Here is a 22,917-nt window from a genome sequence, read left to right as displayed (position 1 = left end):
CTATATTGCCCAGCACTGCATGGCCTCTTGGGCCACATGGCTCCATCTGGCTCTGCCAGGGATGTTTGTTTCTTCACCTGGAGAAACCTGTCAGACAGAGCTGTGAGCTCTGCCCCCACAGACAGTGCCAGCTGGCACTGAGACAGGCCTAGTGGAAGGGATTATGGGATAAAGCATATTCTGAAGCAGGCTTGAAAGAATTCAAAGAGGGGAAGTTGTTACGTTCCATTTCTGGCACATTTCCATAAACATGTTGGTTCAATTGCCTAGGATTTGGTTAAAATACAATAATATTGTGATGCTGGCAGACCAGGTGCCAGTCGATGTCAAAGCCCCAGGCCTCACTGCCTGCTTACAAACGCATGGCTGGAAGCCAGGCCAATTCACTAGTGTATCAGTGTAGAGTAAAGTGATTGTTAAATGTGTAAGAGAGTATTTAAACTTCATGAAAATGAATGGGACATTAAATGCATTGTTTTCACTTATCTGTATCCCGTTATAATATAATAGCAAACATCTACATTGTGTACACTCTGTAACTAAAGAACACCTCAAACAAGAAAGAGGCCTTGTGGAATGCAGATGAAGAACTCTAACAGAAAAGTGCTAATTTCAGATCAAGTTGTCATTGTGTGTGATGATCAGAGATCAAAGACTTAAAATGCATTCCTCACTCTCTATCCGCAGAGAAGGAGCCCACGGGGGTAGTGACCCTGTCAGCTTGTTTTCTGTCAGAAAAAGCTGTAAGAATGGATTCATGGAAAGATCCTTCATGTCTGGACTGTTTGAACTCTTATAGGGAAGTGTACTGGATGCAAAGCAGAGATCCCCAGAGACAATCTGGGTACCCTGAAAAGACTTTGGGGAAACTGGCAGTTTATTACATCACTGGCACCATTTGGAGTTACAAACTGTGACTCCCTGTGATGCACTCCCTGCATGTGATGAAGTGGGTTTTAGCTCATGAAAGCTTATGCACAAATAAATTTGTTAGTCTCTAAGGCGCCACAAGGACTCCTCGTTGTTTTTGCTGATACAGACTAACACGTACCATTCTGAAACCTGTGACTCAGACGTTCATATATTTTACCTGCTTTAACCTCAATAACTTTCATTCCTCTTCTTAGCTAATAAATCTATAGTTAGTTTACTATAGAATTGGATGCCAGCCTTGTCTTTGGTGTAAGATCTGGAGCACCAGTTGAACTGGGGTCAGTGACTGGTCTCTTGGGACTGGGAGCAACCTGATGCGGTGTGATTTCTGGCGTGACCATTTATTACAAAGGCCAGTTTGTCTGGGTGACAGGATAAACTGGTAGGGTTACCAATTTTCTGATTGCAGAAAACCGAACACCCTTGCCCCGCCTCCTATCCCATTTCTTCCACGAGGCCCCACCCCTTGCTCACTTGATCCCCCATCCCTCCATCTCTTGCTCTCCCCCACCCTCACTCAGTATTTTCACCGGGCTGGGGCAGGGGGTTGGGGTGCAGGAGGGGGCAAGGGCTCTGGCTGTGAGTGTGGGCTCTGGGATGAGGCCGGGGATGAGAGGTTTGGGGTGCAAGAGGGGAATATGGTCTGGGGTAGGGTTTGGGGTGCAGGAGGGGGTGAGGGCTCTGACTGAGGGTATGGGCTCTGGGATGGAGCTGGGGATGAGGGGTTTGGGGTGCCGAAGGGGGCTCTGGGCTGGGGTCGAGGGGTTCAGAGTGTGGGGGGGGTGCAGGGTGCAGGCTCTGGGAAGGTTGGGGAGGGGATTCCAACCTGGGGTTGGAGAGTGGGAGGGGGTGCGGGGTGCAGGCTCCGGCCGGGCAGTGCTTACCTCAGGTGGCCCCCAGAAGCTGTGACATGTCCCTCTGACTCCTAAGCATAGGGGTGGCCACAGGGGCTCCATGTGCTGCCCCCACCCGCAGGCGCCACCCCCACAGCTCCCATTGGCCGCAGTTCCTGGCCAATGGGAGCTGTGGAGTTGGCGCTCGGGGTGGGACACAAGCCCCTGGTGACCCCTACGCCTATGTGCTGGACATGCCGGACGCTTTCGGAAGCCACACAGAGCCAGGGTAGGTAGAGACTAGCCTGCCTTAGCCCTGTTGCACCACTGCCCGGACTTTTAGTGGTCTAGTTAGCGGTGCTGACTGGAGCCGCCAGGGTCCCTCTTTGACCGGGTCTTACAGTGTAAACCAGACGCTTGGCAACCCTATAGACTAGAGAGTCCAAGGGAACTGTCTGTCACTCCATGGTAAGACTGGTAGCGTGATCCAGGAGTTCACATTTGTTATGGGCTTGGGGAAGTCTAATTATAGGTCACGTCACCAGCTTTGGGTGTCTGCCGTTTTCTGACAGTCTGCCCTGCGGTTGGCACTCATGGCCATGAGCCACTCCAGATAGCATGACAAATACTCAGTTAAATAACATCACTATTTTGTGATGCTCACAAAGGTTATGCAGGAGTGTGAGTGCCAACCTCAGGACTGGCTCAGCGGACCAACCCCAAACATTGTGAGTTCTATACTTAGATTTCACCAACCAAATGCACCAAGCGAAAACTCCTCAGGCACCCAAACCATGGCCTCCCCCCACACTGCCCCTTCCATCAATGCCTGGCCCCTACCCCCGAGGCCCCCGCCCCCATGGCACCTCTTCTCCCTGAGGCCCTGCTCCTTCCCCCAAGGCCCCGCCCCTGCGCTGCCTCTTTGCCTTAAGACCCCATCTCTCGCTTTCTCCTCTCCGCCTCCCATCGCTCACCCTTACAGATGGTAAAAAGTGATGGGGTCATGGCCCCCTGGCCCACCCCCTGTTCTGGCGCCCCTGGTCGCAGACAGTCCCCTTGCTTTCTCCAGTCTGTCTTGCCACACAGGTGACCAACGGTCTGTGATCGATGGCCCCTTATACCAAGAATCACAGCAATGTTCAGGTTATTTCTGATCCCACTGGACCAGTCACTTACCCTAATCAGTTGTGCTTTAGGTCTCACTCCAAAGCCAAAGCTTGGAGCCAATCCAATAGTAAACGATATGAAGACGTATTAAACAGGAAAAGGAAATTAGAGTGTTATTTGCAAGCCAGCAAATATAGACACACAAGTGACACAAATGAATTACAATCTTAGGTTTCAAAAGATAATATAGGCCTCTGTAATCAGCAAGCTCTGCATGTCCTTTAGGGCTAACCCAGGCTAAGCAGCTGAGGATCTCTTGGTTATGTCTAAAAAGAGCTTGTGGCCCCCTGTGCCTGAGTCTAAGCAGCCTAGAGACCTTAGTTCCTTTGGTTTGAGGTTTTTATCCCCCTCCTGCCATGTGCTCTGAGCTGCAGACTCAGCAGAGGGGCAGCGTCCGCTCAGGTGACTCATCATCATGGGAAGGGAGCAGCGGAGCAACAGGAGTCCTTTTGTTGACAGTTTGTCAGTCCAGATGTGGGGAGTTTCCAGTTGTAAGAACTGGCATTGCTGGGTCTCCTCTATGGGGAGGGGCGGGGGCATAACAATTTCTGTAGAAGAGCAGCTCCCTCTCCTGTATGGCAATTCAGTCCCAGAGGCTCCCAATACGCATGCTCCAATATTACATTCCAATCTGCAGCACAGATATTATAGGTAAGATGAATGCCGGCAGCAACTCACAAGCATTCACCAGAGTCGAGACACTAAAAACTTTCTTATCATTCTAATACCAATTTTATCGCTATTAACCCACACGGGTCTGGCTGAGACATGGAACCTTGGCGTGAGCTGGTGCCCGGTCTGCTGGCATTACATATTAATCTTCAGATCTCAAGGCACTTTACAAGGCTGGCTCAGCACCATTATCTTCATTTTACGATGGGGAAACTGAGGCATGGAGGGGGAAGTGACTTCCCAAGGTGTGTCAGAGAGCTGGGAATAGATCTCAAGCCCCATTTCCTGCTGGAACCTGCTCTCTCCCAGAGCTGGCAATATACCCCCAGCATCCTGAGCTCTCACCATGCGACCAGGCTCCCGCCCACCCCTGGCATTAGAAGTATTTTATGGTGTATTTGAGACATACCACTGTAAGGCAGGAGACTCCAAAACTCAAATGTAGCCTGTGGGTCTTCAACTCCAGATCCCAAGAGACAAATGAGTTCCCAACCTCCTAGTCCCAAATGCTGACTGGGCATATGTCTTAGCTCTTTTTCACCACATGGTGTCTTTCACTGGGATTTTGCCTCCATCCATGTTTAACTCTCCAGCCCAGGAATTGTGGTAAATGGCCTCCCCAAAAGCCACCATCTTCCTCCTGCAGCACAGGCTGATGAGAATGAGAACCAGGCCAAGCTACAGCCCAGCTGGGAAGGGCAGCCCTGCAATCTCCCCCGCAGATCCCCAGCCTAGCTCTGCAGGTGCTGAGGCTGGAGGGTTCAAAGGGGCCTATGAACATCGCAGGTGCAGAAGATCAGAGAACTCAGAGCAGCTGCTCCCCACCTGTCAGGCCTCCAAGCCTCGAGATTCACAACCTGGTGTCAATCCCTGCAGAGATGGGAGCCAGTGGCCAGGGACAGGCCTCAGAGCTGCCTGGGGCTGGCCCCCTGATGCTGGCTTTTACCCTCTCTGGTAGCTTGGCCTCACCCTGGCGTCCAGTCCGTCTTCATCAACAGATGCAGCAGTCCCGCCTCGAAGGTGTGTGACTTTGTTTGCGACTGCAGGGACTGCTCCGATGAGAACCAGTGCGGTGAGTCCCAGCTGCCTCTGACTCTTGCTCTTTGGCTTTTGGCTGCTCTTTCCTGGGATTAGCAATCTGCAGCCCAAGAGCCTCGGGTTCCCCAGGGGTCCTGGTTCTGAATCTGCTCCAAGAGAAGAGGAGGGAACCAGGTGAGGTTGCCAACCCTCCAGGATTGGCAGGGGCGGCTCTAGCTTTTTTGCCGTCCCAAGCACGGCAGTCAGGCAGCCTTCGGTGGCTTGCCTGCAGGAGGTCCCTGGTCCCGCAGCTTCGGCAGCTTGCCTGCGGGAGGTCCCTGGTCCTGCGGCTTTGGTGGCTTGCCTGCGGGAGGTCCCCGGTCCCGCGGCTTCAGCGTACCCACTGCCAAATTCCCACTGAATCCGTGGGACTGGCAGACCTCCCGCAGGCGCGCCACTGAAGGCTGCCTGACTGCCGCCCTCGCAGGGACAGGCAGGGCGCCCCCCCCCACAGCTTGCCGCCCCAGGCATGCTCTTGGAATGCTGGTGCCTGGAGCCACCACTAAGGTTGGCCTGTAGTCTCCTGGAATCGACATCCATCTCCTGGTGACTAGTGAAAGCAATCCAGGAGATTTTACTAGGATATTTTAAGAAAATGAAATTACATCATGTTGGGGGGGGGGGAAATCTCCCGGAATAGCTTCAGTCAGAGTTGGCAACCCTAGAACCAGGGCCCCACTACGTCACACAAGGATGAGCCAAATGCACTGCAGGGCTACACAGCTCTGTCTTTCCTGCTAGCTCTGCCTGGCACACAAGTTATCCACATGCCACTTACCCACCCACCTGAGTACCCCCTCGCCTCACCAATTCCACTCCTCCCCCACTCCCCTACCCACTCCCACAGGAATCCTCAAATGTCCGATGCTGCTGATTTCTCACCAGCAGAAACATGCACGAGTCCTGTCCAGCCCTCCCAAGCACTAATCACTCTCCTCTGCTTCCCAGCAGGTTACCACAAAGAATCAGTCATGCTGGGAACTCCCTTCACCTGCGATTTTGAAGAGGGCAACTGTGGCTGGAAGGACGTGAGCACTTCTGCCTACAGATGGGTCACAGACCGAGCCAGCATCGCCATGTGGGGGACAGGACCCAGCGCCGATCACACCCGGGGCACCGATCTGGGTAACCGCACCACATTGTGCCGGGTAGCCAGTGGCCACTCTCATTACCACTGCACTGGGGTATCAGAGCTGAAAAAATCACCCTCCCTGCAGCAGCTGTAGCTGACAAACATCTAGGGGTAGGGTGCACTGTGGTGTTCAGAACAGATCCGCCTGTGATTGGCACACGGCGGCTCTTTGGGACTCCTTAGCCCTGTTGCTTGAACGCTGGGATTATAAATGCACAAAAGCCAGTGTGTTACCTGCACGTACACTCTAGGGCACCCACCTTTACCATTCTCTGGGCTCAGGGTGTAACTGGATTAATTTATCAGAGGAGAGCCACGTTAGTCTGGATCGGTAAAAGCAGCAAAGAGTCTTATGGCACCTTATAGACTAACAGACATATTGGATGCATGTACATGCATCCGACAAATTGAGGATTCACCCATGAAAGCTCATGCTCCAATACGTCTGTTAGTCTATAAGGTGCCACAGGACTGATTAATTTAGGCACCCCCACCTGTACCCAGTTCCTAATGCTCTGGGTGAAAGGCACCTACCCTTACCCAGTTCCTAGGGCTCAGGACATAATGTTCTGCGGGTCTGCAGGGTCTTTTACCAGTGAAGGAGCCTTACACAGTAATATTATCTATTGATTAACAGCTACCAAAACAGAACACACTTGCTGAGCAGGCACTGCTCTCCACTCCCAATAAGGCAGAGGAACTTTTCCTGGTGGCCAGGCAGGATCAGGTCATTTGGGGTTCCAGGTTCTGCACAGTCTGATTGGCAGGTGTTGAGGTCTGGCAGTTCTGATCTCGGGTTGTGTCCTGGAATTAGGTGCTAATGAACTTCCTTTTGGAACCCAGTTTATATAGTGAAACTTGAGTCCTGCTTAGCTCTACCGTCACCAACCATTGCAAACTGACGTGCTGCAAGACAGTATTTTTCACCTATTCTAGCCCATTACGAAACCATTCTTTACCCAGTCAGAGCCCAGCACCTGAGCTGGTTTAAATCATGCAGAATGAGTTACGCCACAGACAAAAACGATCAAAGAACCAGACAGAGACCCTACAGATAAACAATAGAGAACTGGGCTTCGTAAAGACAAAACACTAGAAGTAGAGATTTCACAACACAACTGTTGAGAAGTGACTCCTTGCCAGGCAGAATGCTGTCAGCGTTTTCTTTAAACATTGTGAGCTCTGTTTCTTTATCTGGTGGTGGTGGCACTGTTAGGACAGGAGCACATTCTTCACTGCTCCATATTACATTGATGTAATTTAGAGGCAATGTGGGGATGTGACTCTCTGCTTCTTCGCTCATGGCTGCTGTGGCTTCCTGCAGAAAAAGGCCTCAGACCTTGCAAGGGCATTTGGGAGCCAATTCTTTATTAGCCAGTGCAGAGCTGGTGTGAACTAGTGCTGCTGACCCAAACGGGGGGTTTACCCTTCTCGGCCCCGGAGTAAACGGCTACCAGGATGAAGGGCACTGGGGAGTCTGGCCCTTGACGTTCTGAAAGGCCCATCCAGTCACATGACTCCATGGCACATAGGCAGAATTTGCTATTTCTATAGCTGGGCTTTGCCTTTATTCTTTGAAACACATGCTGGCTTTGGGTCTGCTGCACTGCGCAGCTGGGGCTGGCCCATGTCCTCTGACTTGGGGTTGTGGGGCTATTAAATTGCAGAACAGACATCCAGGCTCGGGCTGGAGCCCTGTCTCTGGGACCCTCCCCGTTCACACACCTGAGCAGCACAGCTGGGTTGATCTACATTTTAATTGTAGACCAGGCCTGAGAAAAGGACAGGCATGATGGAGGTAGTCAGAGATGAGGAGGCCTGTGCAAGGAGCTGGCATGAGTGGAGATGCAGAGAGGAAAGGGTTGGGGAAGGCTGCTCCAGATGCCAGGGGCTGCAGAGGAGAAGGCTCTTTGCACAGGTAATAGTGACTCAATTCTCAGGTGTATATGGAATCATGCATTCAAATAAACCTCGGTAAATGCTGCCTCTCAGTGTGGCAGTGCTGCCCAGGAATGAGAACTGTTTTCACAGGATGCTGCTGTATTTGAAATATCCCTCCCGAGGGGGCATTCCTCCTGTTGGTCTATGTTAAGAACTGTAGCCCCATTTTTGCTTGCTGTAGGTGAGGCTCCTGGAGAGAACACACGCGATGTGGCATTCGCAATGTGTCTGTTTCCCATGAAGTGGATCAGGGAAGGGAATGCATCTCCTTCTCTGCCTGGCCCTGGCAATGTGAATGATCCTCCTGATGTATGCTCTCCCCAGGCTGGTACATGGCTGCAGAGATGCGCAGAAACACGTTTGCTGCCATCGCTAGGTTAAGGTCCCCCGTGATGCAACAAGCGGCAGCCACCTGTGAGATCCGAGCATGGTATCGCCTATGGGAAACAGGTAAAGGTGCACACACTGCACTGTCTGCTACACCAGTGCTGTGCTGCTGGAGGATGGACCCCAGCCTCTCTTACCCCTGCTACAAGCACAGGGACAAGATCTGTGCCTAGGGTTCAAAGGAGCACTGGAGGGGGCAGGGCAACTGCAGAGGGTGGAGGCTGGGATGGGCAGCTGGCCAGGACGACTGACAAGATGCTCCCAGCACACTGATGTGCTATTGTCTGGTATAGGGAGGGGTGCATGCCTGTCCAAGACAGCTGGTATGGAACCTTTCTGCAGACAGGATCTGGGCTTGATGGAGCCCTGTCTGATCCGATCTGGCAGTTCTTATATTCCTTATATGAACTGAATTGTCAATGTTTTAGCAGCTACTGAGCGCCAGATACCATTGGTATTACTACTAAATAGCCCCTTGCCTTCCACTCACCCATTTCCTTCTGAGGATCCATAAGCATTTTACAGACATTTCTGAATCCTCACAGTCTTCCTGTGATGTGGGGAATAATATAATCCCCATGTTATGGCTGGGGAAACTGAGGCACTGAGGGGGAAGGGATTTGCCCAGCTTCATCCAGTGAATGCGTGGCAGAGCCAGGGACAGGATCAGAATCTGTCATACTCTGTCTGGGTCTCTAGAGAGCCACTGGGCTCAAAGAGACCTTTCCAGCTGCTAGGCCACTGGCACTGGGTCCTTCTAGTGGGATTAAAGCAGAACCTTACAGACCTCAGGAATTCTGGTTCCCAGTTGCCCTGAAACTGTAGAGCACAAGCCAGGCTGGCCTTGCACCCTGAGCAGCAGCATTCTGTGCTGGTGTGCAGAAGGCTGGAGTGGAGGGCACCACAGTGCCCTAGCTCGGATGAGAGGATGACACTGGCTGGTGCTATAAGAGCATAAGAACGGCCATACTGGGTCAGACCAAAGGACCATCTAGCCCAGTATCCTGTCTTCTGACAGTGGCCAGTGCCAGGTGCCCCAGAGAGAATGAACAGAACAGGGAATCATCAAGTGATCTATCCCCCATCACCCATTCCCAGCTTCTAGCAAACAGAGTCCAGGGACACCATCCCTGCCCATTCTGACTAATAGCCATCGATGGACGTATCCTCCATGAATGTATCTAATTCTTTTTTGAACCCTGTTATAGTCTTGGCCTTCACAACATCCTCTGGCAAAGAGTTCCACAGGTTGACTGTGCGTTGTGTGAAAAAATACTTCCTTTTGTTTGATTTAAACCTGCTGCTTATTCATTTCATTTCGTGGCCCCTAGTTCTTGAGTTATGAGAAGGAGTAAATATCACTTCCTTATTTACTTTCTCCAAACCAGTCATGATTTTATAGACCTCTATCATATCGCCTCTTAATCGTCTCTTTTCCAAGTTGAAAAATCCAAGTCTTATTAATCTCTCCTCATATGGCAGCCATTCCATACCCCTAATCATTTTTGTTGCCCTTTTCTGAATCTTTTCCAAGCCCAATAGATCTTTTTTGAGATGGGGCGGCCACATCTGCACACAGTATTCAAGATGTGGGCATAACATGGATTTATATAGAGACAATATGATATTTTCTGTCTTATTATCTATCCCTTTCTTAGTGATTCCCAACATTCTGTTCTCATTGAGTGGATGTTTTCAGAGAACTATCCACAATGACTCCAAGATCTCATTCGTGAATGATAACAGCTAATTTAGACCCCATCATTTTATATGTAGCGTTGGGATTGTGTTTTCCAATGTGCATTACTTTGCATTTATCAACGCTGACTTTCACCTGCCATTTTGTTGCCCAGTCACCCAGTTTTGAGAAAATTGGTGACTAGAGACGCACGTCATGCTGGGGCACTTGGGGGGTGCCCCAGGCTGGAGGAGAGCCCATGTGATCATGGATCCTGGCTTGCTTGTAGGGCCTAACGAGACGGTGCAGCCGGCTCTGTGGGTGGAGCTGACATATGACAATGAGACCAGAACACTGTGGCAGAGTCTCAAGAGCAGCATCTCTGCCTGGCAGGAGCTGGTTGCATACACAGGCCGGGTGCCAGGGGAGTTCCAGGTGAGAAACCAGCCATTAGTCTGCTCTGTGCCCCCTGGCAACAGCCTGAGCCAAGCTGGCAGAGTCTGAGCACATTCAGGCCTCCCATGCCAGCTAGGCATGATGTGCTGATACATGGCCCTCCAGTGAGGGGAGCGTGGGACACTGGCCTGTGGGGCAGCCAGGGAAGCGCAGAGCTGCAAAGGCAGGGAAAGGCTGGGGAGACATTGCAGTGGTGGTGTGTGGTGGCCAGAGATAGGTCACATGGGAACCAGCCGGCTCTGGAGATCAGGGCCCACAGTATTAGCATAGAACCAGACCAGTGGCAAGACAGACTCTAGACTGTCCACATGTGATGGACTTGGGTCTACAGACCCCCTCTGAGAGGGGCTAGTGTTCGGTGGATGAGGGGCCCTGGACCGGGCATGGCCAGCAAACGCAAACTCTGCAACACCTGCAGGAGGCTCATGTCAGCTCTGGCTGGGGGAGGCTACTTGCCCCACCTGCAGGGGGAGGGCAGGCAGAAGTCTCTCCCCCTCCCCATTCCCACAGGAGGGGCGGGGGAAGAGGGAGCAGAAGGAACCCAGTGGCTGCGGGTGGTCAGGCCATGCCAGTCATGCTCACGTGTCAGTTGTGCTGGTGTCTAGGCTGTGCCCACCTGGGGCTTTCCCTTCTCTTGGCAGATAACCCTCTCCTCGCGGCAGAGCTCCTTGCAGCTGGACGACGTGGAGTTCAGGAGCTGTGGCTTGCCACGTAAGGCAGCATCTCCATCGCACCTGCCTCTCCCTGGGGTGCTGCACTTGGCTGCGGAGTCAGCAGGGAGACAGTGCAAAGCCCCCCAGATGCTTCCCTTGTTCCTTTCGCCTGCCTTTCCTCCCCTCGGCATGCCCAGGACAGGACAGAGCCCCCGGACTAGAGCACGAGCCCCCTCTGAAGAGCTGCTGCTGCGTGGGGAAGCGGACACGCTCGCTGCTCTGTGGCAGCTGCTTTCACCCCCCTGGCTGGCTGTGGATGTTGTGGATTCCCTGGGACCCCTGAGCTGCGGGGGCGGGGATCAGAGGAAGTGACACCTCTGCTGGCTGGAAAGGGCCCAGGCCTGTGCTCAGAGCGTACGTGTCCCTGGGGCTGCACGTTGTGCCCGCACCGACACCTGTAATGCACTTGCGCCAGAGCCCCACTGCCGCTCTTCTCAGTGTGCTCGGAGCTCAGGCCAGGCTGGGCCCAGCAGCCGCGGCCACAGCCCCGCAGCAAGTGCTCAGCCCTCCCCAACCCTCACAGCCTCATGCCCCCTCAACTCCCCGGGAGGCCCCAAGCACTGGGGGACTGCCATACCTGGGCCATCTCTGGGAAGTGGGCACTAGACCTGCAAAGCTGGGATTTCCCCTATCTCTCTGAGTGAGTTAACCCTTTCCTGCCTGCACTCAGCGCCCCTGAGCCTAGTGTGTGGCCCGGACGAGAGGAACTGCAGCCGTGGATCATGTGTGCAGCTGGAGCAGCTCTGTGATGGCACTGATGACTGCGGGGATCTGTCAGACGAATCCGCCACAGAGTGCGGTGAGTGTTACCCAGCCAGAGAGAGCTCAGCACCGGTCGCCAGGGACTGGAGAGTGGGCAGGGTTCCTAGGCTGGAGAGCACCAGCCACCAGGGGATGCAGAGTGGGCAGTGTTCCCAGGCTGGAGAGCACCGGCTGCCAGGGGCTGGAGAGTGGGCAGCATTCCTGAGCTGGAGAGCGCCAACTGCCAGGGCTGGAGAGCGGGCAGGGTTCCCAGGCTGGAGAGCACCAGCCACCAGGGGCCCAAGAGTGTTGAGCACCAGCTTCCAGGGGCTGGAGAGCGGACAGGGTTCCTAGGCCGGAAAGCACCAGCCGCCAGGGCCTGGAGAGCAGGCAGTGTCAGTGGCTGGGGAGCACTGGCCTCCAGGGGCCTGAAAGTGGACAGTATTCCCAGGCCAGAGAGTGCTGAGCACCAGCTGCCAGGGGCTGGAGAGCAGTGATGCTGTTAAATCCAGACAGGAAGCACAGAGTGTGTGAGTGTTGGAGTCAGAGGTGGATGGGACCCAGTGGGTCTTTCCCAGTCCCCCCTGAAGGAGCAGGCTCAGATTGCTGGGGGGCTCTGTGCCTGAATGACTCCCAAGAGCTCAGAGTTTGGCCAAATCTTGCCATGTGCCACCCTGCTGCGCGAGCTGGGCCTGGCCCAGCACCTGGGAACTTTGGCTTTGCCTGGTTCTGGCTGGATGGGGAGGTGTCGAACAGGCTAGCCCCACTTTCCAAGGCTGTATTTGCTGGGAACGCCCCCACCCAAGCCCAGAGCCCTGCCCCTGGGCTAAAGGGCCTAGGACACCCAGCCATGCAGTTCTGGCTCCTCCTAGAGAGGGCGGTGGAACATGTGCCCACATACCCAGGCACCCCCGGCCAGGTTGGGGGTTTGTTATAGAAGCGGATGGGTGAGATTCTGTGGCCTGCTTTGTGCAGGAGGTCAGACTAGATGATCATAATGGTCCCTTCTGACCTTAAAGTCTATGAGTCTATAAGTCTATGAGCTCACTGGAATCTCTGGCTTGGATCTTTCTCCTAGGATCGTTCACCATCTGTTCCTTTGAGACGGGCTGGTGTGGCTGGAACACTGTGCCCGATTACCCGACCTGGGTCAGGAACACAAGCCTCCACCTCGTGCCTGGGGCCCGCAGCCCCACACGGGACCACAGCAGCAACAGCAGGACAGGTACCTCTGCAACCCACTGAGGGTTGCTGGGTCCCCCCCCGTGCTGCACCCGTCCTGTCAGGGAAGGGAAGTGGAGTCAGGGATGCACCAGGGGCCTGGGCCGCTAAGGGGCCGAGTAGTTCTGCTGTGTGTGTCTAGGGCTGAGCAGATGTCAGAGTCTTACTCTGTTCCCTGCCCTCCAGAATGCTGCCGCCTGGAGTGATGTGTGGGGCCAGGTAACAGTCTGTGGAGAGGCCAGGGAGAAGCAGCTTGCAGATTCCTGTCCCCTCCTGGTCATCAGGTCACGGTGACTTTAGGATTGGCTCAACTCTGCTCTTACTGCTAAGAGGACTCCATGCAGAGGGAGGGTTTGGATTTCCCTGGAATATTTCCTGCCCTGAGCCGTGGCATGGCACAAGCCTGTTCACTACTACAGCTCAGCGCCAAGACAAGCTGATGCTTCACTTGCTCAGTTATTAGGTCACTGAACAGGGCCCAGGCTGGTTCTTAGTGCTTATGGAATAATCACACCCATGCTAGGGGCAGGTTCCACACAGGCTGCTTCACTACCTTGATTATCGGTGTTCCCACAATGCACCACTGGCCTTCTGGGGTGGCTGGATGGGGCAGGCTCCAAAGCCATGTCTTAGACCCCTCTGCTGGTGGTTCTGATCTGCCTGCGGGCCCCCCGCCTGCAGAGTCCTTGGCCTCTGGGTAAGGGGACAGCCACAATGTCCTCCTGGAAAGCAAGCTCTGTGATTACTGGAAGGCACTGCCAAGAAAATAGAGCATAATAAATGTTAAACATTAACCCCCTGCCAAAATACCTGGGACAGGCTGGGACCTCTGAGCCCCTGGGGAGGAGATAAAAGCAACCTGACCTTACTGCTCCCATAGAGGATAAGCTGTTCCCTCTGACACAGCACATCCGAGTGACCTTTGAATCTCACAGTCCCTCCCCAAACACCCGCACAGGGGCGTTAGTGCAGTCCCCCGCTGACAGGGAGGAGTTCCGGCTCCAAGTTGCTCTCCTGCATCAGTACATTCTGATGTTGTGCTCAGTCAATGCACAGCAAGAGATGTCTCTGCCCTGGCCAGCGCAGAACAGGGCTGTGAGGAGAGAAGTCCTAAGTCACGGCCCTAGCCACTCTGCTCCCTGCTCCTTAGCTCGCTAGTTACTTTGACTGTTGGATTTCTCAGTTGTCACAGGTACATTCTGATGTGCTCATAGATTCATAGATTCTAGGCCTGGAAGGGACCTTGAGAGGTTATCGAGTCCAGTCCCCTGCCCTCATGACAGGACTAAATACTGTCTAGACCATCCCGGCTAGACATTTATCTAACCTACTCTTAAATATCTCCAGAGATGGAGATTCCACAACCTTCCTAGGCAATTTCCTGACAGTTAGGAACTTTTTCCTAATGGCCAACCTAAACCTCCCTTGCTGCAGTTTAAGCCCATTGCTTCTTGTTCTATCATTAGAGGCTAGGGTGAACAAGTTTCCTCCCTCCTCCTTATGACACCCTTTTAGATACCTGAAAACTGCTATCATGTCCCCTCTCAGTCTTCTCTTTTACAAACTAAAACCCAATTCTTTCAGCCTTCCTTCATAGGTCATGTTCTCTAGACCTTTAATCATTCTTGTCGCTCTTCTCTGGACCCTCTCCAATTTCTCCACCTCTTTCTTGAAATGCGGTACCCAGAACTGGACACAATACTCCAGTTGAGGCCTAACCAGCGCAGAGTAGAGCGGAAGAATGACTTCTCGTGTCTTGTTTACAACACACCTGTTAATGCATCCCAGGATCACGTTTGCTTTTTTTGCAATAGCATCACACTGTTGACTCATATTTAGCTTGTGGTCCACTATAACCCCTAGATCCCTTTCTGCCGTACTCCTTCCTAGACAGTCTCTTCCCATTCTGTATGTGTGAAACTGATTGTTCCTTCCTAAGTGGAGCACTTTGTATTTGTCTTTGTTAAACTTCATCCTGTTTACCTCAGACCATCTCTCCAATTTGTCCAGATCATTTTGAATTATGACCCTGTCCTCCAAAGCAGTTGCAATCCCTCCCAGTTTGGTATCATCTGCAAACTTAATAAGCGTACTTTCTATGCCAATATCTAAGTCGTTGATGAAGCTATTGAACAGAGCCGGTCCCAAAACAGATCCTTGCAGAACCCCACTTGTTATACTTTTCCAGCAGGAATGGAGAACCATTAATAACTATTATTTGAGTACGGTTATCCAGCCAGTTATGCACCCACCTTATAGTAGCCCTATCTAAGTTGTATTTGCCTAGTTTATTGATAAGAATATCATAAGAGACTGTATCAAATGCCTTACTAAAGTCTAGGTATACCACATCCACTGCTTCTCCCTTATCCACAAGACTCGTTATCCTATCAAAGAAAGCTATCAGATTGGTTTGACATGATTTGTTCTTTACAAATCCATGCTGGCTATTCCCTATCACCTTACCACCTTCCAAGTGTTTGCAGGTGATTTCCTTAATTACTTGCTCCATTATCTTCCCTAACACAGAAGTTAAACTAACTGGTCTGTAGTTTCCTGGATTGTTTTTATTTCCCTTTTTATAGATGGGCCCTATATTTACCCTTTTCCAGTCTTCTGGAATCTCTCCCGTCTCCTATGATTTTCCAAAGATAATAGCTAGAGGCTCAGATACTTCCTCTGTTAGCTCCTTGAGTATTCTACGATGCATTCCATCAGGCCCTGGTGACTTGCAGGCATCTAACTTTTCTAAGTGATTTTTAACTTGTTCTTTTTTTATTTTATCTTCTAAACCTACCCCACATCCCATTAGCATTCACAGTGTTAGGCATTCCTTCAGACTTCTCAGTGAAGACCGAAACAAAGAAGTCATTAAGCATCTCTGCCATTTCCAAATTTCCTGTTACTGTTTCTCCCTCCTCACTGAGCAGAGGGCCTACCCTGTCCTTGGTCTTCCTCTTGCTTCTAATGTACTGATAAAAATTCTTCCTGTTTCCCTTTATTCCTGTAGCTAGTTTGAGCTCATTTTGTGCCTTTGCCTTTCTAATCTTGCCCCTGCATTCCTGTGTTTGCCTATATTCATCCTTTGTAATCTGTCCTAGTTTCCGTTTTTTATATGACTCCTTTTTATTTTTTAGATCATGCAAGATCTCCTGGTTAAGCCAAGCTGGTCTTTTGCCATATTTTCTCTTTCCTACCCAGCGGAATAGCTTGCTTTTGGGCCCTTAATAGTATCCCTTTGAAAAACTGCCAACTCTCCTCAGTTGTTTTTCCCCTCAGTCTTGATTCCCATGGGACCTTGCCTATCAGCTCTCTGAGCTTACCAAAATCCGCCTTCCTGAAATCCATTGTCTCTATTTTGCTGTACTCCCTTCTACCTTTCCTTAGAATTGTGAACTCCGATTTCAGGATACTTTCACCCAAGCTGCCTTCTACTTGCAAATTCTCAACGAGTTCCTCCCTATTTGTTAAAATCAAGTCTAGAACAGCTTCCCCCCAGTAGCTTTTTCAACCTTCTGAAATAAAAAGTTGTCTGCAATGCAGTCCAAGAACTTATTGGATAGTCTGTGCCCCGCGCTGTTATTTTCCCAACATATATCTGGATAGTTGAAGTCCCCCATCACCACCAAATCTTGGGCTTTGGATGATTTTGTTAGTTGTTTAAAAAAATCCTCATCCACCTCTTCCACCTGGTTAGATGGCCTGTAGTAGACTCCTAGCATGACACCACTCTTGTTTTTTACTCCTTTTAGCCTAACCCAGAGACTCTCTCAACGCTTCCGTCTCCTATGTCCATCTCCACCTCAGTCCAAGTGTGTACATTTTTAATATACAAGGCAACACCTCCTCCCTTTTTCCCCAGTCTGTTTCAAACAGGGTCTTTGTTCCAGGGGTAGATGATGGCAGCAGAGGTCCCCAGGTTAAAGCAGCTCTCAGGCCTTTATGCAAGCAAAATCTTACCAGATCTTTGTCTTCCTTCCTGCAGTCAAGCCTCTTTGCGTATTGCTGGGGAGCGTCTTCCATGCTCACTGGGGCGCTTGCTAGTGAAACCCCAACCAGCAGTTCACCATGGGAACCGGCTTGTGCAGGGAAGGTCACAAAATTAGAAACCAAATGTGCAAGTACATGGAGGGGGCCCTAGTCTGCTGTTCAAGGTGGGGGCACTGGAGAAGCTGGGGGCCTCACTCCAGGTGGCAGTTTTTTCTCCATAGTATTTGCCTCTCTTCATCCTTCTTGCTGGGGACTCTTTCTGGGGGGCAGAGTTACTGGACGGGTCTAACTAGCTCGTATGGAGCACTAGGCATCAGGCGATCTCAGCTCCAGGGGGGCGCTGTCATTATCCCCATTCTACAGCTGGGGAAGCTGATCCACAGAGCAGGGAAGTGACTTTCCCATGGTCCCCCTAGAGCCCACATCCCATTCCAGTGCTTTGGCCAGTAGGCCACACTGCCTCCCCACCCCCAAGCAGGTAGAGCACGGTGCATCCCAGTAACACATGAGGCCTGGGTATAAAGCCAGCCGGGGGGGCTGTATTAATGTGTGCTTAGGGTTGCCAACTGTCCCTGCCTGTCCATTCCCCCCGCCGCTCCCAGAAGCAACCAGCACGTTCCTGTGGCCTCTGGAGGGTGGGCGAGGGGGTCTCTGTGTGCTGCCCCCGCCCCTTGCACCAACTTTGCAGCTCCCATTGGCCAGAAACTGCAGCCAATGGGAACTGTGGGGGGCATAGGGGGCACAGGGATGTGTTGGCCACTTCGGGCAGCAGTGCATGGAGGGGGCAGCGTGTGGAGCCCCTGGGCCCTGCTTACCTCGTCGGCAGTGCAGCGGGGCTAAGGCAGTTCCCATCCAATGGGAGCTGCGGAGTAGGCGCTCGGGGTGCGGGCAGTGCACAGAGATCCCTGCCCTCCCTCCACCAGGGTCCACAGGGACGTGGTGGCCACTTCCAGGAGCCTGCCTTAGTCCCACTGTGCCGCTGACTGGGAGCCACCTAAGGTGAGTGCCACCCCTCACCCCCTCCCATACCCCTGCCCCAGCCTGGAGCCCCCTTCTGCACCCAAACTCCCTACCAGAGCCTGCACCTCACACTCACTCCCACACTCCAACCCCCTGCCCCATCCCAGAGCCCCCTCCTGCACCCCAAACTCCTGCCCAGGCACAACCAGGAGCCCCCTCCCACACTCTGAACTCCTCGGCCCCAACCCAGAGCCCACAGCCCAACCCTCTGCCCCAGCCCACTGAACGTGAGTGAGGGTGGGGGACAGCGAGCAAGGGAGGGAGCGGGGATGGAATGAGCAGGGTGGGGCCTTGAAGAAGGGGCAGTGCAGGGGGTAGGGGGCAGGGCGGGGGTGGTTACACAGTTGGCAACCCAACGTGTGCTGCTGATCTCCCATAGGCTTTTTCCTCTACGTCAGTACCGGCCCACAGGACCGGCGCAGCGATGCAGCCAGACTCGTTAGTCCAACTTTCCAAGCAACCACAACCAGCTGCTGCTCTGTAAGTTGCCCCTGGGCTACATGGCTGCCAGCCTCCTCTTGGCTTTGCCTGGACAGGGAAGGACGGCTGACATCTTGGAGGTGGCTCCTACGCAGTGTCTAGGGACTGCAGGCAGGGCCCCTCTTCACCCACCCTCGGGGGGCTGCTGCCGGGGAGAAACCAGCCCTTCAAGGCTTGCTGGAAACCACTGAACTCTGCAGGTGCCACTGGGCTCTGTGTTGCCCAAGGCAGCTTGGGTGTTTGCCGGACAGCTGGTGCTCAGCTCCTGCAGGTCCCAGCTCAGCAGCAGAGGGAAGGGCTGTGGATGAGCCACACGAGGTGGGGATTTTATGGGTGCCTCAGCAGATCATTAGGCTTGAAATTCCCAAGTTCTGGATTTTATTGAGTCAAAGAGAGCCCTGGGCACCACCCCACTGGGTGGGAGGGACACTGACCTCCTCGCCAGCCAGTCAGGATTCTCCAGCACTAGGCACGTTCAGAAAGTTTGGGTGCTGATTGGCTGGTGAGGGTCATGCTGTAGGCTGAACAGCATCTCCCGGGATCTTTGGGTGAGGAGAGCATGGCCCGGAGCCAGGCAGAGCCAGGCAGAGCCGCGGGGCACACTCCAGCCAGCACTCGAGGCTCTTTTGCAACTGCCCTGCCCTCCTCATGCTGCCTCTGCTTTGGGCTGGATGACAGTGCCAAGGCCGTGCTGGAGCCCCGGGGCCTCCTTCCTGGCTGGCTGCTCCTGGGCACGCAGGGACTGAGCCTGGCCCTGAGTAGCGGGTTGGCAGAGTGAGGCGCTTATTGTCTGTATGCTCGTTCCGGGTCCAGCTCGTGTTCTACTCCCACCTCTACGACTCGGCCACCAGCAGCCTCAACATCTACTACAAACCCAGCTCCGGCGTCATGCAGCTCGTGCGCTCCAGGGCCGGGGACCTCGGGGATTACTGGTTCAGGGAGAAGGTGGACTTCAGTGTGACCGAGAGCTTCCAGGTGGGCAGCAAACCCTTCATGTGCCCCCCGGCAGCTGGGCCAGCACAGGGTGCCAGGCCCAGCTCTTGCCATGGAGCAGCAAGGCAATGTGGGTTTTAAGCCAGGACCCAGTAGAGTCGTGACCATGACACAAAGCCACCCCCTGAGAAGAGGCAAAGGGGAGAATGGGCATGAGTGGCTGCATCCCCTCGGAGCCGCTAGAGGGCTCCATCCCAGGAAGGGTTGGGGCAGCATGGGGCATGACCCTACCCAGGAGATGCTTTCTTGGGGGTCAAAGGGGCTTTCAGGCTCCAAGGATGCCAATTCAGCCCCGTTCCCAATCTGACCCTGCATCCCCATGACCTAATTCCCCATCAGCTGCTGAAATGACTCTGTGCCTGTGCCCCAGTGAGCCAGGTCTTGGCCAGCCCTGCCCCAGTGCAGGGGGAACAGGACATGGGGAGAGCTCCCACCCCCCAAGCTACACAGCCACGGACAGGACAAAGGGTCCCCTGTTGTGCCTTGCACACGCCAGCTGGGACGGCAGATTAAAGGGCTGGACGAGCACTAAGAATTGGAGCTGCGGCTGAGTTTTCCTAGGGAAATAAATTACATCCTGTACATTGACCTACCTCACACCCCTCTACCCTACTATACACTGACCCCCTCCATACCCTACACACTGACCCACCACCATCACACAGCCTAAACACTGATCCCCTCCATACCCCACACACTGACCCACCATCGCACAGCCTAAACACTGACCCCCTCCCTACCCTACACACTCTCCCACTATCGCACAGCCTAAACTCTGACCCCCTCCATACCCCACACACTGACCCACCATCGCACAGCCTAAACACTGACCCCCTCCCTACCCTACACACTGACCCACCACCATCACAGAGCCGAAACATTGACCTCCTCCATACCCTACACACTCACCCACCACCATCACACAGCCTAAACACTGACCCCCTCCCTACCCTACACACTCTCCCACTATCGCACAGCCTAAACGCTGACCCCCTCCATACCCTACACACTGACCTACCACCATCACAGAGCCTAAACACTGACCCCCTCCATATTCTAAACACTGACTCACCATCACACAGCCTAAACACTGACCCCCTCCCTGCCCTACACACTGACCCACCCTCACAGAGCCAAACACTGACCGGCTCCCTACCCTACACACTGACCCACCATCACACAGCCTAAACGCTGACCCCCTCCGTTCCTTACACACTGACCCACCTTCATCGCACAGCCTAAACACTGACCCCCTCCCTACCCTACACACTGACCCACCCTCATCACACAGCCTAAACACTGTCCCACTCCATACCCTATACACTGACCCACTCTCATCTCAGACTAAACACCCACCCCCTCCTTACCCTACACACTGACCCACCATCACTCAGCCTGAACACTGACCCCCTCCCTGCCCTACACACTTTCCTACCTCCATCACACAGCCTAAACACTTACTCACCATCATCATAAAGCGTAAGCAGTGCCCCACCTCCATACCCTATTCACTGACCTACCATCGCATACACATTCAATGCACAGACCCCACACCGCAAAGCATGTCCTCCCCCCCTACACACATGTCCTGAAACTATCTCCATCTAAGCCAAGCTTCCCCTGGGAAAGAAATCACGCCAGTATCGGTCTTGCATCACTTCACATCATTTGCTTTCATTTGCCTGTTAGATGATGGCCCCTCCATCCTCTGCCTGCAGTGCTGGGCAGACACTCCTGGCTGGGACTCCGTGGGGCGGGCCTCATTCCTGTGAGACATCTGAGGTGTCCTGCATGGGGAGCAGGCGCTAGCCTGTTCCCTTGTGTTACCTGCAGCTCGTTGTGTCCCTGCAGATCATTCTTGAGGGCGTGATCGGAACAGGACCCAAAGGCAGCATGGCCCTGGATGACCTGGTTCTCTCTCCAGGCTGTGTCCGGGTTGCAGGTGAGCAGCCAGACAGGTCCCTTTGTTCACTCTTTGCCAGCTGCTGGACTGGAGTTTTAACCTTTAACTCCCTCTCCATTGGACTAATGGGCAGGGCAAGGTTAGTCCTGTCGCTGATGGCATCTTCTTCAGGTCAGCCTCAGAGCTGTGAGGTGATCCACTCCTGACTCCCTGTTTGCCATGCAGCACAGCATGGCTTAATATCTCTCTGTCTCTCTCTCCCAGCTGGCCGCCTTTCTGCCCCATATACCCCCTCTAGCTATAGCCCCAAGCAGAGGCAGATTAAGATATCCTGGGGCCCTGGGCCAGAGTATTCTATGTAGTCATAGAATCATAGAATACCACGGTTGGAAGGAACCTCAGGAGGTCATCTAGTCCCACCCCCTGCTCAAACAGGGCCAATTCCCAATATAGTCCCTCCCCACTTCATCCACCTGCAGCCCTGCCCCTTCTGCCCGAGGCATCACCCAGAGCCCCACCCGTTTCTGCTCCTTCCCCAGGGGGCAAGGAGTCCAGGAGAGCTGGCTGTATTTTAAAGAAGCCTTATTGAGGGTGCAGGAACAAACCATCCCGAAGTGCAGAAAAAGTAGCAAATATGGCAGGTGACCAGCTTGGCTTAACAGTGAAATCTTCAGTGAGCTTAAACTAAAAAAGGAAGCTTACAGAAAGTGGAAATTTGAACAGATGCTTAGGGAGGAGTATAAAGATACTGCTCGAGCATGCAGGGGTGTCATCAGGAAGGTCAAAGCACAATTGGAGTTGCAGCTAGCAAGGGATGTGAAGAGTAACAAGAAGGGTTTCTCCAGGTGTGTTAGCAACAAGAAGAAGGTCAGGGAAAGCGTGGGCCCCTTACTGAATGAGGGAGGCAACCTAGTGACAGATGATGTGGAAGAAGCTGAAGTACTCAATGCTTTTTTTGCCTCCATCTTCATAGACAAGGTCAGCTCCCAGACTGCTGCACTGGGCAGCACAGTATGGGGAGGACGTGAGAAACCCTCAGTGGAAAGAACAGGTTAAGGGCTATTTAGAAAGGCTGGACATGCACAAGGCCATGGGTCCAGATCTAATGCATCCGAGGGTGCTGAGGGAGTTGGCTGATGTGATTGCAGAGCCATTGGCCATTATCTTTGAAAACTCGTGGTGATTGGGGGAGGTCCCGGACGATTGGAAAAAGGCAAATATAGTGCCCATATATAAAAAAGAGAACCCAGGGAACTACAGGCCAGTCAGCCTCACTTCAGTCCCTGGCAAAATCATGAATCAGGTCCTCAAGGAATCCATTTTGAAGCACTTGGAGGAGAGGAAGGTGATCGGAAACAGTCAACATGGATTCACCAAGGGCAAGTCCTGCCTGACTAACCTAATTGCCTCCTATGAGGAGATAACTGGGTCTGTGGATATGGGGAAAGCAGTGGACGTGATATACCTTGACTTTAGCAAAGCTTTTGTTACGATCTCCCACAGTATTCTTGCCAGCAAGTTAAAGAAGTATGGGCTGGATGAATGGACTAGAAGGCTGGCTAGATCGTCGGTCTCAACGG

General features: G+C 53.1%; 1 protein-coding gene across 1 annotated transcript in view; it reads left to right on the top strand.

Moving 5' to 3' along the window:
- Positions 1 to 3,951: 3,951 nt before the first annotated feature.
- MAMDC4 (MAM domain containing 4) overlaps positions 3,952 to 22,917 on the top strand; it is a 51,525-nt gene continuing 32,559 nt past the window's right edge. The window contains exons 1-11 of the mRNA XM_050927103.1: positions 3,952 to 4,018; positions 4,564 to 4,677; positions 5,634 to 5,807; positions 8,080 to 8,205; positions 10,110 to 10,255; positions 10,918 to 10,987; positions 11,660 to 11,788; positions 12,809 to 12,955; positions 18,341 to 18,441; positions 19,255 to 19,416; positions 21,268 to 21,376. Coding sequence (XP_050783060.1) covers positions 3,952 to 4,018; positions 4,564 to 4,677; positions 5,634 to 5,807; positions 8,080 to 8,205; positions 10,110 to 10,255; positions 10,918 to 10,987; positions 11,660 to 11,788; positions 12,809 to 12,955; positions 18,341 to 18,441; positions 19,255 to 19,416; positions 21,268 to 21,376 — 1,345 coding nt within the window. The remainder of the gene's footprint in view (positions 4,019 to 4,563; positions 4,678 to 5,633; positions 5,808 to 8,079; positions 8,206 to 10,109; positions 10,256 to 10,917; positions 10,988 to 11,659; positions 11,789 to 12,808; positions 12,956 to 18,340; positions 18,442 to 19,254; positions 19,417 to 21,267; positions 21,377 to 22,917) is intronic.

This window comes from Gopherus flavomarginatus, chromosome 17, assembly GCF_025201925.1.
Source record: "Gopherus flavomarginatus isolate rGopFla2 chromosome 17, rGopFla2.mat.asm, whole genome shotgun sequence".
Lineage (NCBI taxonomy): Eukaryota > Metazoa > Chordata > Testudines > Testudinidae > Gopherus > Gopherus flavomarginatus.
The sequence above is the reverse complement of the archived record's forward strand: the minus strand, read 5'-3'. Positions and strand labels throughout refer to the sequence as shown.